Source organism: Drosophila mauritiana, chromosome 2L (assembly GCF_004382145.1).
Source record: "Drosophila mauritiana strain mau12 chromosome 2L, ASM438214v1, whole genome shotgun sequence".
NCBI lineage: Eukaryota > Metazoa > Arthropoda > Insecta > Diptera > Drosophilidae > Drosophila > Drosophila mauritiana.
In genome coordinates, this window is record NC_046667.1 from 14,802,157 (window position 1) to 14,818,882 (window position 16,726).

Here is a 16,726-nt window from a genome sequence, read left to right on the forward strand (position 1 = left end):
ATATCAGCTTAAGTTATAAAATTATTTTAAACTCTATACTAGTGATGCTTAAAAGTACTTCAAGAAGTTTCTAGACAAATACTTGAAGTCTCAATGTTTTATGCTTACCGCTCTAAGTTACCTTCTCAACAAAGAGTGAAGAGGCCCTCGCTCTTGTGTATTTTTGCAGCTGGCAAACTTTCTAAAGAAATTTCACTTTGACTTATTCTTATTACAATAAGCGACGTTCTCTGGCTTGTTGGCACCTGCCAAGTCAAAAGTGGATGCCACTGAATGGACTCCGCTCCGTTCACCACTCCCTGCTGCCCCAATCCGTTCCACTCCCCCTGTAATCTCGATGCGTCTGTGCTCGAGTTCGAGCCTTGGTAACAAACGTAACGAACGGAAACGGATATTGCATACTTATGCCGAGTGCAAAATGGCAACCCACGGTTGTCCGCCTACCCCATCTGCAGGTATATATGTATATGTACATACATATATAGTAATACACACATCGATACGGTACGAGTAGCGGCAGCCACCAGCAAACTTTGTGAAAAGGACTTGTAAAATCAAAAGCCGATTAGATTCCATTTCAATGAGCAGCAAGCCGGTTGGTCATTTCGCTGCCCGTGCACCAAGCACTTCAAAGGACAGGAAAGGTTCTGGTTCTGGTACTGCGTTCGATTCTCATGGCAAGAGCAGTGCATATGAAGTGCTAGGCGGGAATTGGACTCCAAACAGTCCATATTACTAGTGTTTGGGCCTCGCAAAATCACGAACTTTGAACCTGAAAACGGCTTCACGAAAATTGAGCCACCAGCAGCGTTGCAACGCGTTGTCATGATCTTGATGGCAACGGGATTTTAAGGGGACCGCATTGATGACTATGCGGGGGAAATGCACATGCACCCATACATACTTACATGAATACATACATACATGCCTATTTCTGCCACGGTACTTGATTAGTCCCCAAATTAAACTAAGCAACGGGCTTTGCCAAATGCTCTCTGGTCTGTAAACCGAGATGGATTCCGCCATGGATCCAGCTTCAGTGATTTTCGTGAAATAACCGGGCATTCGAGTGGCCGGAATGCAGCTAAAGTATCAAAAATCTGTAACTACGGCAGCCGCATATTTGTTATTTGGGAAAAACGTACATTATTGGTTCATACGTTTAATTAATATATTCATAAAATTTTGCTATTTTATTGCTTTAGTTTTAAAAATTTGAATGTCTTTTTTACCTTCAATGAATGGATAGGTATTCAAATTTCGAATAGTTTGATAACCATTTTATTTATCTCGGACAAAGCGCTTTCAGATTGTGCCTAACATTAAAACTCAATCTATAGTTGACAAGTTCTGCTTGACTAATTGATGAGTTCTACTCTTTTAGTGTCTCGAAAATGAATTGATTGAAACTGTGATTTAATTTCCACCTTCGAGTGTTCTACTTTCAAGCAACTGCGGAATTTGCCACTCAGAAATCACATAATTGCTCTCTGGCCTGGTCGGAGCCACCTTTGGCCAATATCCTTACCCTGAGCCCGGCCTTCGTCCTCCCTGCACTCAATATCCTGCCCTCCTGCCATCCATTCGGGTTTCCTCTTTCATCTCTTTGTTCCGCTTGGCTCACATGACGCCCCTTGTCGAATCATCATCTGCATTGCTCAGTCATGTATGCTCTGCCAACTGATTTGAGCTGGAGTCAGAGGTCCCGATGGGAGAATCACTGGAGGTAGCCGCACTCCTTGGACTCTCCCAGCACTGTTTGCCTTAATCAGCGTAGTCGAGCGGCTAGCTAATCGTTTATGATTTAGTTTTGATTCGTTCGCCGAAATAACCATAAACCTGATGAAGCACCGGGACAGCAGATACTAGCAGCTATAATCCTCGGCTCCACTGGACGAGTGAACTGTATAAAAATGCTGGAAATGCTGCACCACATGGAAGCCCAGGGAAACCGCTGCTCTGTGTGTTTTCGACTATAAAATTAAATTGCGATGTGGTGGAAAAGTTAGAGCAATGCCCAGTGCAACAAACACAACAACAAACTATACCTTACTGCCCCACATTTGGTCAAACACACTCACACACACACCAAACGCACACGAACACACAAGAACACGCAGTGGCGCACAGATACTGAAGGGGGGGTTAGAAATCGGGGTGGGAGCAAAAAGTGCTGCAGTGAACAATTGTGTTCAGTGCATATCATTTGGTTAAAAGGATTCGTTTTACTCTTCCGTGTGGTTCGGACTCCAGTTACCGCCCCAAACTGAAACTGTATGTGTGCTCGCTTGGTTGTGTGTGTGTGTGTCTGCGAGTGTGTACAAATCAACTAATCTGCTCCCCACGGCAAAGTTACGAGAAGACCGACAATTATATCCGCTCTCTGCTCACAATTTTTGCATGTCGTAAAGTTTCTAGTGCTGCACAGCTCCAATTCACTCCGTTCATTCCCTGCTAGTCCACCACCCCATATACATACGTATGTCTTTCCCCCCTTTATGTTTGTCTGTATGTACATGCTTGGCTGCAGTTTGGCCCTAACGGAACTGAAATGGCAACTAACATACGTATGCTGAATTTTTTGAATGCCCTTTCCCGGTTTTATTTTCCTTTCCGGCAAAATGCCGGGCTATTCGTTGTGAAGCAGGAAGCAATTGGATTGATGTCCCTTGGGTGGCAAGAGACTGATACAATGCATGATCAGCAACTTGCCTTTTGAAAACCTACTATAACCTACTTCAAATAATATATATTTTGTTGTAAAATGTATTTTAGAAGTTGTCCAGTGTAGAAAACTTTTACTCGATAACTAAAAACATTAAATTCATTATTTATATAAGGTTATAATAATGTTTTTAAAAAGGATATCTTTTCATTAGTTTCAGATATTCAAAGTAACATTTACTTCCCAAAGAGCATCTAAATTTAGCCCATTTCATTTAATTCGGAAATTTCCAATGCTGTTGCATACTTTCGAGAGCAGCGAGCACGTATAGTTGTATCTGTATCTGTATCTTCGCCGGTAGCTGTGCCGTGTCCGTGTATCCTTGCTGCCAGGACTGTTGTGTCGAGTGTGAATCTGCCCTGGCATTACTGTTTGTATTGCAAAAGTTGTTGTAACTTCGTTAAAATAAGCACTCTGTTAGTTTGCCCGCTGGTGCGACGGGAAGGATCCCCCTTTTCCGTTGCCCAGTCCTATTTCCACAACACCTCCTTCCCTGAAGTTGGGTCGTTGTGTGGGGGCAATGCAGCAGATTTGTCGGCGGTTTTTGCCATTACTGCTATGCCGGCTAGTCCTGCTAGCCACTCCACTCCTCGTCCTTTTGCCCGCCTTTTGGTCGCCCCGATACTTGGCATATCTGCATTAGTAATGGTGAGTGGCGGCGAGTGCCAGGCAAATTGGGTGGATTTGGATTTACCTGCTCGTCGCCGGCTTTGACAGCCGTGTGTGCTCTGCTCAGCTATTCCCCGTCCCCAGCACCCACTTTCAGATAGACACCCCTCTGCGTTCTGCCCCAATGTGTTGCAACATGCCTGCGAGGTAAACTTAACATTTAGTTTTCGGGCGTCAGCTCCTTGGTGGCTATTAAATTGCAGCAACTCCTAATGGCGCTCCCCAAGCAGCACACTTCCTTTCACTTTTGGCTGAGATGTGGCTGAAACAATATCGATACTTGTTAGCCGAGGCACAGGTAAAAGCCGTAAGTAGCAGTATGTACTACCAACTGCAGTATGTGTGCACTAAAAAAAAATGTTAGAAAAATAGACGGAAATTTTTGTATTTTAAGTTAAATACGTTTTGAAATATACTATTTTACATTGAACGATTGTTCGAGGTCATATCAACCTTGAATATAATGCAATTCTTACTAGGATTTTATAAATTTGTATTGAGTATAATTAAGTAATGATATAAAACGTAAAATATATCAAATTAAAAATCGCAAGTACACACAACTTAGATCCTTTTTTCTCCCAGTGATTCAATTTTTAATAGTAGGTGCAGTTGCCGCTGCAGCTACAGTGCAATACCCACCGACAACTTGTACTTAGTGCCGCTTCCTTCCGACCAACACGGAAAATGGCGAGGGGAAAACTGGAAAAGGCGAGCGGTGGAAAACGAGGGGAAGGGCGGGCGTATGTGAAAGGGGGGAATTTCGTATAGCCGGGCAAACGGGCCAACAGCTCGTCGGCAGGACTGTCTGAAATGCAATTAAGTCGCATCGACATGCAATCTCCGGCGTGAGGAGGCCCGGCCGCATAAAGGACTCCGCAGGAACAACAAGTACAACCACACGGACCCACCATTCGCGGCCAAAAAGGATGCGGGCGGTGGGGAAAGCCTTAAAAGCGCTGAAAGGTTTCAGTTATCCCCTAAAAAAAAACTCGCACGCACTCGAACAAGAAGGAACAACACACACAAGCTGAAAAGGGAATCCGGCTTGACGAGGCTGAAAATACCCTCAAAGGAGCATCAGTGGTTGGTTGGGACTATTTATGAAGCAGGTCTGAAAATTACGACTGGAGGAGCAGGAGTTCTTATAGATAAACTGAAATGAAGATATTTCAAACCAGCACGATATAAACACGCATTTTAAAAGAACACGAATATTATCTTAAAAAGGCGATTTTATTTTAACTGTTTTAAAATTTTTTATTTCCTTATTCAAACCCTTTTATACTATTTCTACAGAACTAATCCGTTTTTCAGCTAAAAGAGTATTCATAAATTGCATAACATGCCGTGCAGAACATCATTTCGTCGAGGGTGGCAAACAAGATCTGGTTGCAATGGAATGCACTTATTGAAACACTTTTGAGCGCCGATAATCCAATTATGGCCTGACCAGGGGTTCCTCTTCCGGCCCTGCTTCTTCTTCTTCTTCTGCTGCCACCGGGTCCTTGCTGCTCTTTTCAGCTGCTCGTTTCCCCGCTTCACGTGCTGTTTTTATGGAAGACAGTAGGGGAAAGCGCTACAAGGAGAGTCGAGCCACCTGGGGCAACCGCGTCTCCCGCACATAATTTGCCGCAACTTATTTTGCCGTGAGTCAAGTTTCACACTAAAATGTGTAAAAGGGTCAACAGCTGCAGGGCAGCCATACCCGCAGTTGGAGCACGGCTCCTCATTGGAGGCTAATCTCTGGGGTCCGCAGCTGATAGGGGTTGAAACAGAAAAAAAAAACAAAACAAAAAGAATGAAAATACCGTGATCAAATCGAAACTGAACACAATTCCCATCACTGACAAACACAAAGGGTTAATATTTCTAGCATTTTTATGTTTATTTCATATTCAATTTTCTGTATCGATATTCATTATCAGTTTTTCATTTGCTACTTTAACTTCTTCTTTTATTTAAATTTCGTATTTTTTAGCCGCTGCGTATTAAATTGAAAAATAATTGGAAATAAACGCTGGCTTGAATAAACATAATGAACATTCCATTCCGTTTGCTGTATGTACAATATTATTTGATAAAAATTCCATTCGGTTTCTTTTTTTTTCATTTGGGGACATCGGTTGTTTGGTAGAAAACTGAAAAACTGAATGGTTAGGTGAAAAAAAAAATGGAATACCAGCAGCTTTTTCGTTTGTTTGTTTTGCCATAATTCATTTGTCCACTTTGTCTCATTCAATACTTTATTTACCAATATCATTATTATTATTTTACTTGTGCATTTTGCATCATCGTCGTGTAAACAACTACAATTAGTATCACGATTGTCATTGTTGTAACCGAAATAATATAAAAACGTAGAAAAAATGCAATTCATTGAAATGGTGAGTAATGAACGCAAAAAAACAAGGGAACGTTTTTATTTCGTAATTTATTCCTCTCAGTTAAATTGCTTGGAGTTGTGTATGTCTGTGTGTGACATGATTATGCTTTTCATTATTTTACCATTATTATTATTTTTTTGCCAAACTGATATGTACTTATATATGTCTGCGTGTGTGTTGTTAAAATTTGACTGCCCGTAAAGTTTGCAAACCGTTTTCTAGTTTTGCTGTTAGATGTGCAATGTCCGCTACTCTTGCTTAAAAAACAATTAATAATTGCTATCCAATAATTTTCATATTATTAGTATATATCGTTTTATATATCTCGATTTATCTAAGTGTGTATTTGTATTTATATTAAATGTACTTATTGGCCTTGTCTAAATTGTAAATTATAGGCAAATAAAACTAGATTTTGTATTATTAGTTTGGTTTTGCAAATTCGTTTTAAAAATAGTTATATAACTATTATTAACAACTTATGTTTCTATGTTGTTCTATGGAGATGAAAAACTGTTTATTAACTATACTCTAAGTGTGTGAGTGTGTTAGGAATCATCATATGTTCGCTGGTGTGTGTATGGTTCTGTGTAAGTAATCAATTGCATTAATTACCATTAATGTTGGCCAAGACACAAAGTCATGTATTGGGCGTCAAAAGTGGAAATTAGGATAGTAAAGAAGCCATATTTAGATGAATAAGTTCGATTTGAGATAACAAATAGTTTATCATTCTGCTGGAAGTTTACGAGCGGAGGAAATAAGTTTTGGTGACGAGCCTAGTATATTTTTTTAACAAAAGTCATAGTCAGGAATCGGAAGAAATGGTAAGATCTAAAAAAAAGGGCCCAGCACATGACTTGTTCCACTACTTATAAATATACTTTGTTCGTATGTATATAAAACTTATCATTTACGAGTGGACATAAACCGATTTGCTTGTCTTTCATTTAATTGTATCTTTATTGTTGAGGGGCTGGCTCTCACAATTAGCTATATCCCAAAAATTCGTACCTACCGATTAGTTTAAGTTCTTCATTTTATATATATTTATATATGTACATATCATACAGGCAATGATCAGTTGAGTATCTTCAGCATTTCAGCCACAGCATCGGAGTCAGTTCGGAATCCGATCCGATCTGTGAGTAACCTACTTCGCCGGCAACTAAAGCCAACATCAGAGGGTCATGGTGGTCATCACAATGGGTATCAGCAGGGCCATCGCGAAGGATAACAGGAATATTCGCTGGCCAGAACTGCTCAACGCACTCGCCTGGCAGAGCAGATCCTCGGGAAAGATCTCCAGGATGGGCAGGTGTCGACCCGATGTTGGATCGTGGCAGGTGTTGGCACGGGCTCTCTACGAAAATGGAATATAACCTCATTAGCCCATATTCAAAACAAGTTCAAATGGAATAAATAATGGATATCAGTGCATTGCCTTATTAGCCTCATAATTTGAATGAATAAGAAACCATGTTTACATTAAGCACATAATGCAATTATTACAAAATGTATTTTTATGAAGCAAAACACTTTATCATTTAGTGAATTTTCTGAAGCCACATACTTTTATGTATAACCTTTTTGCGCTTTGCATTAATATCATAAAAAAAAAGGTTTAAAATAATATAAAAGCTTACGCGCATATCGGCAATCGATAGGGGTAACTTTTGGTTAAAAATCAAGATTTACACAAGGTTAAATAGAAGGAAGAACAGCAAAGAGTTAGGTCAAGTGACTCACCTGGACCATGCGCTTGAGGTCATCCTTCTGGATGACCTTTATCTGGGCTGACTCCCTCAGCCATCGGCGCAGCCAGTGACCGAACCACACCAGTCCGCACTCACATTCCAGTGGATTGTGCGAGGTGATGAGTCCACCCATGATGCTCCGAGTTCCCACGGCATCCCAGTAGCTCTTGTTGGGGTAAAAGCTGTCGGCGGCCAGGGCGTTGATACGATTGTGCGAGATGTCAATGGACAGGTGCGGCACCTCTCGCAGGGCATAAAAAATACCCGGCGGGAGGTCGGAGATGCGTGTGTGCGAGATCTTCACCTGCAGCCGTTGACTTCGCGATAGTCCGGTAAAGACATCGGGAGCAATGGTCTGGACATTGCTGCCATATAGCTCGAGGAGTCGGATTTTCGTGTTATTCGCCAGTTTGGCGAAAAGCTGTTGGCCAATATTTGGCTCCAGGCAGTGCACCCTCAGCTGCTGCAGACCCGGTATCCTGGCCACAATCTCACCCAGATTGGCATGCGAACTGGCATGTAGCTTCCTCAGAGAACGCAGCTTGGAAAATGCCTGCGGATTGGTTACCTTCACGTCCAGGATATTCAGTTCGGCCAGGTGCCGCAAACTGGCGAGATCGTGCAGCGTTATCCTGCGCAGCGGATTGTGGGCCAGATCCAATACACGAACCGATGGTGGCAGGTGCTCCGCCGCACAACTCGCATTCGTGAGCTTGTTGTGCGAGACATTGACGTGACGCAGGTGGCGCAGTGAACCCAGTGGCGACAGCTCTTGCAGATAGTTGCCACTCACATCAAGGTAGGAGAGTAGGGGAAGCTTCAGCGGCGGCAGGACATACAGTCCCATGTGGTGGAGGCTCAGCTTCCTCAGGCGCGGCGTGTGGACAAACACCTCCCGCAGGTTGGTCGTCACCAGGGGGTTCTGTGATAGGTCCAGGTTGGTCAGATTATTCAGAAAACTGAACGTGTTGTCCGGCAGAATGGTGATGCGGTTGCGGGCCAAACTGATGTCGTACAGGAACTGTGAGTTGATGAACATCGAGGCATCCAAGTACTCTAGATTGTTGTGGGACATTTGGATGGATCGAAGAGTGAATCCGATGTCCGTAAATGCCGGAACTGGCCAAACGCTCAACTGATTATCGGCTATATCCAGAAACTCCAGTCGCGTGTTCATGAACACTTCTCGCGGCAGGGCCCTTAACCGATTCGAGTTGATGCGCAGGATTCGCAGTTTCCTTAGGTTCGAGAACTGCTCCACCTGCAGCTGATCCAACTGGTTGTGGCTAAGATCCAGTTCCTGCAAGCTATTCAAGCCCTGGAAGCTGCGCCGCCTCAGCGAGGTGAGATTATTGTGAGCCACATTAAGGATCTCCAGAAACTCCAGGTCACCGAAGGCATGGCTCTGAAGCGATCCCAGCTGGTTGTGGGCCAAGTTTAGGAATCGCAGCGTGTTCGCCAGGCTCGTAAAGCTATCCGACTTAGTCACATGGTTGTGACTTATGTCCAGCTGGTAAATATACATGTAGCTGCTCAGCTCATCATAAAAAGTGGCTATGTGATTGTGACTCACATTGAGTCGTAATGGAGTGGTGGTGTTTGAAACATAAAGAAAGGATTTTAAGGATAGCGAACACAGCTGATTATGCATCAGATCCAGGGCAGCCAGATTGGGTAGCACGGTAAAGGCGCCGTGGGAGATGTTGACCAGGCGATTATAAGACAAATCCAAGTAGCGTAGGAACTCCAAATTGTGAAAAGCATGCCGAGCTATGGTCCTCAGGCGGTTCGATTGCAAATTGAGTGTCTGCAAATCCCCGAGGCTATGAAACGTTTGCGCTTCGAGTCGCTCCAAGCCATTGTACGACAAGTCAATTTCCACCAAATGACTATGAGCATCAGACTGAAAGAGTCCGCGGGGCAGTGTCTTTAGCTGGTTAAAGCTCAGATTGATGTAGCTCAATTCCCTCATCTGTGCGAAGGATTCATTTGAGACTTGCTTCAAATTATTGTTGTCCAGACCCAGCCAAATGAGCTGGGAAAGGGGCAAGAGGGCGTCTAGCGTATCCAGGCTCTCCAGGCTTCTGGCCGGAAAGACGGCGAACGAGAGCTCCAAAATCTTGAGGGTTCTCGAAACATTCTCGAAAACCAGAGGATGATGAATGGTTATATCGTTGAAGCTCAAACTAATCTCCTGAATTTGCTCCAGTCCCGCGAAGGATCCTAAATGAAGATGGGTTATCTTATTGTTACGCAGCAGTATTGTCTGCAGATTGCTGCCCCAGGAATCCACGGCAAAAATTCCTTCGGGGATGTCCGTGATAGAGTTGTAGCCCATGTTCAAGTAGGAAAGCTGTGTGTAGTTTTTCAGGCCGAGAACAGGGATCATGGTGAAGTTATTGCCACTCAGACTAAGAACTCGTAGGTTTTCCGTGAACGAGGGAAGATTGTTCAACTGACTTATCTGATTGGAGGTCAGGTAGAGGTACTTCAGGTGATGCAGTGAGGATAAGGCCACGGGCACCGTGGTGAGTCGGTTCCTTTCCAGGTCTAGATACTCCAGGGTCTCGGTTAGACCCTCAAAGGCCGAAGGATGCACTCGACTGATCGCATTGAAGGCCAATACTAGGTGGGCTATGCCCGTGGCCTTGAACACCGCCTCCGGCAGCTGGGTGACAAAGTTCTGTTCTAAATTTAAAGCTCTCAGATGAACATCGGAATAGTTTTGCTGAAAATAGTCGGACTCCAGGTTTTCAATGCAGTTCTGGCCGAGATCCAGTCGTTCCAGGTGCATTCGCAGCGGCCTCACTTGAAGTTCTTTCCACTGAACACTCCGTATAAGGTTATCCCTTAAACTTACGATTCGCAACTCCGGCAGTTGCTCGAAGAGTTGCTGGGGGAAAACTGTAAGTAGATTACTGGACAGGTCCATGGTCACCAGGGAACGCGGCAGGTAGTTTCCAGCCACATGGTAGATCCGATTGTTGGACAAATCCAGCCAAAGTAGTTTTTGCAACTGTTCGAAGGGACGACCCCCTGTCACTCGATCTCCTGAGCTCGGAGATGGTGGGTAAATTGAATTACTCGTTTCCAGTCTGGTCTGCACAGCGGCCAAACTGGAAGGCTGAGAACTGTTGTCGTTTTGGGAAACTACTTCTATCGATCCACCTCCCGGCGCCACTTCGGTAATATCGTTGTCGGATAAATGTAGAGATCGAAGGGTATCATGCTGGGCATCCCAATTTCCATCCAAGGTGGTTATGTGGTTGCTGAAGAGGAATCAAATGTATTTTTATGAAGCTAAGATAATCTGACTTCTATAATAAGTCTCATAGTGAGTCTAATTATGGTAAAATAGTAGTTGGGCTTACCGTTGTGCCACCAGTCGCGAGAGGGAATGCAGTCGCTGCAGTGCATCCAGTGGCAAGTGCTGCATCTTGTTGCCAGATATATCCAAAGTCATGAGCGAGTGTGTCATCGTGCTGCAAAGGGAGAAGTACGATAAAAACGAGGACGAACGAGGCGCCACGCCTATCTGCATAAATATTTTCCAAATCATTCCACACGAACTGCAGGGGGGGCTGTTATCAAAAATATATAATGGCCAAAACTTTCACTAACTTTTGTTCACAACTATCAACAGTTTCCGCTTGGGTCTGCTACATCCCCCATCAACATGTGATTCCCCATCCCATGGCTCATATAAATTGACGTGCTGCCTGCCTTTTGACATATCCTACACACAAGTCGGAAAACAAATATTTAAACTTAATTAACGCGTAGCAACGGCGACCCAGGCGACCCCAGCTGCCACCCCGTGGTCTCCACTTCACTTCCTCTCTAGGCCCCATTAATAGTTATACACACGCACCGCAAGCTCACCAAGCGCACACACATATGTGCGTTGGAGTGGACCACATAGGAACTTCAAGTTTTTATGATTCTAAAAGCTGCTTCTAAAAAGCAGTGGTTAAAATATCGTTCCAGCTTTTTTTAACGCATGCAAGTTAGCAATGCATTTTATAACGCATATGCATTTTTAATAAAATTATTTATTACAGCTCTTGTATTCGTTAATTTATTCCTTATTTTGCACTAAGACTAACATGATGCTTTTATTGCCTAACCTGGCGTATGATTAATATTTGACATAACTCATACGCAGTGGTGACACACTTTCGTATGCAAATAGAAATTGTGTTTAAATTGTTATTACTTGTGTAAGGTGATAAGGAATTGAAATTTTAATAAATATAGTATAGTACTGATATTTTTATTAGAAATAGTTTCTACTAAGGTCCACCCTCGATTTCACAGCAAGGTACTGCAGAGAGAAAACCAAACAGAGTTCGGGGAAACAGCGACCTCAATTATGAAAACCACGAGGTTTTCCAAACAAGTTCCAGCCTCCTCCTTAGCGGCAACAACAAAAACAAGCGCAGCGGCATCCTTTTGTAGTTCTTGGCGTTGTTGTTTTCCCGGTCTTGTTGTTTATGCGACGAGGAATCAAACGCAAAACCAAATTTTTGCGGCTCCCTTTAAACCACTTTGCGCCACTCGCTTTTCTGGCCTTCCCTTTGTTTTCCGGCTTTCTTTTGCCATTTGCCGGTAGTTCTTGATGTTATCTTGGTTTATATTGTGTCTTTGCGTGTGTGCGTGATTCGGCGCGTGCGAGCGTTTTTATCACCAAAAGACTCCTAAATAACTATTGGTAACGATTTAGGCGTAAAGTACTAACCATAAGCTATATTTAGAAAGCATTTTAAAGACAAATTCTTGTTCACTTTTTTCAAAACTAGTTTTTTTTTACAGATGCGGGGCATAGAAACGTATAGCAATGACTATACATATATTATATATTTCGAAAATTTATTATTAGCAATGTTAATGTGGTTGAAGTTGTTAAATTATAATATATTTTGTGGTCATCCCGACGCTCCATTAATTAAAAACAATATATCTACTTATTAAAAAATATTGTGTGCGTTGCATATTATTTTCTGCTTTGCTAACTTTTCTTTCGTTCTAATTATATTGAAATACCCCGACTAGCATGTCACTCTTGTATGTACATATGTACTATGTACATGTACTATGGAATACCGGAGAAGTGCGCATTTATCGGCACTTTGCAACTGAACACGCAACAAACACGTAACACACAACAAGCCAATCCATATGCAGACCCTCACAACTTTAGTGCTATGTGCGTGTGCTTAATTTAGCAATGTAGCACTGTAAATTATTAATTAGCAATTTTTGAAATACATAAGTGTTGAAATATTGATGGGAACTTTTACATATGGCATCATAGTCCGCAACAGAAAATGGGAATCAAGTCTTCTCGTGAGTGTTCCCCTGTGGGTAATAAGGGTACCCAGATGCACATGTGTATATAATTGGAATTCAGTCTACGTATATAGGTAGCTGCGAATGAAACCTTTACGGACCACACCTGCGGTCAAGAGCGAGTAACTCCGGGAACATGGTTGGTTTAAGGTCAGCAAAAGTAAATACAAGGTGCGGTGAGCACGGTTTGTGTATGTTTCCATTAGCATTTTTAAAGTTAAGTAAAATAGCTATAATGTTTATATGGCGAATTTGCAAGCAAGAGCATTTAATAAAATATTTGTTGGTAAAAAGTAAGGCTAAATACTATAATAGATGAGGATTTTAAAGCATTTTTAAATACTGTCAACTTAGCCTTGATGAGAACTCTTTAATGAGTAATTAAAATTGTCCTTTCGGCTACCTTACATATATTTTAAGCTGATATATTTAATTTAGCCCCAGACAACTTTTCTACTAATAGACGTTGCGGCGGGAGTTTATTATGCAGAGCATTTCAAGGGGTATAAGGTAGATATGAGGAATACGGAAAAAGAAGACAGCCGATGTGAGGAGTGAAGGTGGACCTTAACCACATTTGCCAGCCTTATGAGCATTAATTAGTTTGATTTAAATTCTTAATGCCATCGGAGTGTGTAACTGTGTCTTCCATTTAACTTTAGCAGCTTAATGTGTGTGCGGGTGGGCGGGCGGTACGCCTGCGGTTAAGGGGCGTGACCCCAACTCTGGTTATCCTTTGTGCTCGTTAAAAAATTTTCGCGTTTCATTTCATGGCAACAAAAAGCGTATAAGATGAAGAGCAGAGAGAAAAAAAAGAAAACCAAAAAGGCTGGCAAATGCGGTCGACTCTTCCCCATGATTTCTCCCATTCCCATTCTACACACACAAAATAACGTGGCCAAAAGTGGGAGTTGCACTGAAAGTTGCAGCCCCAGTCAAATGTGTGATGTGTAATGCGAACTGAATCAGAAAACGCTGACGAAATACGAGCCTGTGTTCACTGTACTACAGTCAGCACAACAAGCACATTTCTCCTTACGTATGTTAACTTTTTCTCTATTTGGCCGTTTACACTTTGACGGGGTTCTATAAATTGGTAAGCCAATAAGACCAAAATGGTTTTATAACTATGAATTTATTAGCTTTGTTATGCATAGCCACAGGATTATGTATGTTATGTCAAATTGGTGTAGAAAATGGTTCCACCTAGAGCATATATTTATTCGGTTTTGCGCTTAAAATGAACCCTTTCCTATTCTCATCTTGCTCTCCTTTTGCTCTTTTTGTGATTATTTACACTCAAACAAATAGCGCTTGAAAGTTTTTCATTTTTTTTCTGCTTTTTACGCTGCGTGTGTGAGTTTGCATTTCCCGCTTGCATTTTCAGCCTGAGTGCCCCGCTGAAAACGCGACGCCACCGCCCGTCCTCGCTTTGTTAAACTTAATTTTACGCCTTTTTTACAACTTGCAGGTTTATGTTGTAAAAATATACAAAGCACTCTTCACCGGCAGACACACACGCATGCACACACTCTCACGCGGCCAGGTGGAAAAGGGGTCATGTAAATAGGCCGGCCAACTGTCCTGTCATCATTTCCCTTTCCTGGCAGGTGCTGCAGGTTTGGGTTTGGGCCACCCACCAGGATAACATCCCACCTGCCAGCGTGAATCGCCACTTTTCCAGTGGAAAGCACTCACCTGAAACTCCGCTCGGATATATCCTGCAGTTCGTTGTCGATTAGCTTTAGTGTCTTGAGACGCAGTCCCTGGAAGGTCTCATCGTCGACACTTTGCAGATGTGTGTTGGACATTTCGATGTAGCGCACACTGCTGTGCATGAACTCTGCGGAGGAACAGGAAAAAAATATATATTGATCAGAGATATAACAGAGCAAAAGTGGAAGTTTTATAGGAAACAGAAATCTATACATATGTATACACTGAAGAATTCAAATCATGATGTTATTCGTAAAATGGCTTAAAACTCATAGCTGAATACCAAGAAGTCATCCCAAACAATATATTTTGGAATTAAAAAATACATTGAAAAAACCAGAATCATTTAAATATTTAAATAACCCTAGCTACTTTATTTTTCTTCACCACTTTATATAGTATATAAGTATTTCACCGTGTGTTGCTTGGAAATTGCTTTAATATTGGATGTTCTCAGAGCATCCCATCCCAGTGCCTTGGCAGAGTGAGAGACGTCGCAGCGATGGCGGCTATCAGTGCATCATTCAAATTGATTTTAAACGGCATTGGAAGCGTTTACCATAAACGAGGGAATATGCCCGGGCCCTCGCCAATTCCCTATGCCAACCGATACATAGATGTTGCTCCACGTCTAACGATGATGGCTTTTGTTTTGGCAGTTTTGATCGCCGGCGCGTTAAGGCAAATGGGTCATCAGCGTGCCATCAGACAATGGACCCACCAAACCGGTGGACCAGAGAGGACCAAGTCCATGGCACATCGTCCATGGCCCGTAGTCCAAACCAATTCCCCGCCGGCGATGAAGCCACGCTTTCGATTCTGTGCTCGTTTTCCGGTCGAGCCAGAGGCACAGGATCCGGGCACTGCCTGCAGAAAAGAAAGCGACTCACCAGCGACCAAAAAAAAAAAAAAAAAATGACAACAAATTTCATTTTATGGCTATGCAAAAGACAGGACAGTGACATCTTGGCCGCGTATAACAATGAATCGCAACGTACTCGATTGGTCGATTTCTTTTTTTAAATTTTGTATGGGCCAATAGCTAAATCGATTAGGATCCCGACTTAAGCTCCACCAAAAAATAAAGCACATTTAAAAAGTATATTTTTGAAACAGGAGTTTTGGAACAAAAAAATTAAAAAGTAGCAGCGTGTCAGGTTTACTTTAACCTCAATGAAACTTCAATACGTCAAGACTGATTTAATTATCTTAAAAAACCAACTGAATGGAAGGGATACCATTTTTTGTATTAAGAAAAAACAATTCAGTGATTTACAATTTTTAAAAGTTTTTCCCTGAACGATTTCATGCATTTTGCATATTTTTTCGAGCTTAATTCCCTGCCAGTCAAACCTCAACAACGTTTCCTCGGGAATCAGTGCGTTTTCACTTATTAAATATTCCGTGGCGCACAATAACAAAAAATAAAGAAAATTGGCAAACATAGAGCGATTGATTTTTGCACTCTCTGGCGCATTGAATATTTATAAGGAACAATCAATTGTTGGTCAGTTTTCGTTTTATGCGGTATTTTTTCTCTATGTCTAAATGCTTTGATGTTCGCAATTTTTTCTCAGTCCGAACTCATCAAATTGATGTTTAATTATTTCGCTCTGCAGTCAAGTTTGATCCATTTTTTTGTTTGGCCAAAACGCGGATGGTTGAGTCAATCTCTGAAAATCTAGGATTAGTCGCGAATTTCGCTTTGACTTTAACGCGGCCGTGATGTCAGTGATTTAGTTCAGATACTGACACAGGAATACGTGCATAGCAAATGCGGTGGAATAATGGTTGAACAAAAATAGATACGCCTCCGCTTTGGTCTTTCGGTCTAAAAATCCCAAAAACAGCGAACCGAAAAAGAGGAAATTTTTCAATTAAAAGCGAAAAGTGCATTTTCATGTTGCACGTCAGTTTCTCTTCCAGTTTTGTGGCAATTCTAGAGGAGCAAAACAGACAAAGTCGAAGAGAGCGGGAAAAAACGACCACGCCACTCGACCGAAAAATATTTACCATGTCGGCGAACGGGTTGAGGTAGTGGGGGTGGGTGGTCGATTATGGGCGGCTGCCGGTGGGTGGTGTCATTTATAACACCGGCCCACCACCACCCACCAAGCCGCCGA

At 42.4% G+C, this 16,726-nt stretch overlaps 1 protein-coding gene across 2 annotated transcripts in view; it reads right to left on the minus strand.

Moving 5' to 3' along the window:
- Positions 1 to 5,274: 5,274 nt before the first annotated feature.
- The window catches only part of LOC117147406 (chaoptin), a 38,061-nt gene continuing 26,609 nt past the window's right edge, over positions 5,275 to 16,726 (minus strand). Inside the window, exons 3-7 of one of the 2 annotated variants that reach the window (XM_033314284.1) lie at positions 14,586 to 14,730; positions 10,910 to 11,020; positions 7,531 to 10,807; positions 7,428 to 7,454; positions 5,275 to 7,144 (exon numbers count right to left, since the gene is read on the minus strand). In XM_033314284.1, coding sequence (XP_033170175.1) covers positions 6,962 to 7,144; positions 7,428 to 7,454; positions 7,531 to 10,807; positions 10,910 to 11,020; positions 14,586 to 14,730 — 3,743 coding nt within the window. In that variant the 3' untranslated portion in view covers positions 5,275 to 6,961. The remainder of the gene's footprint in view (positions 7,145 to 7,427; positions 7,455 to 7,530; positions 10,808 to 10,909; positions 11,021 to 14,585; positions 14,731 to 16,726) is intronic. The other variant, XM_033314292.1, reaches the window with a different exon arrangement.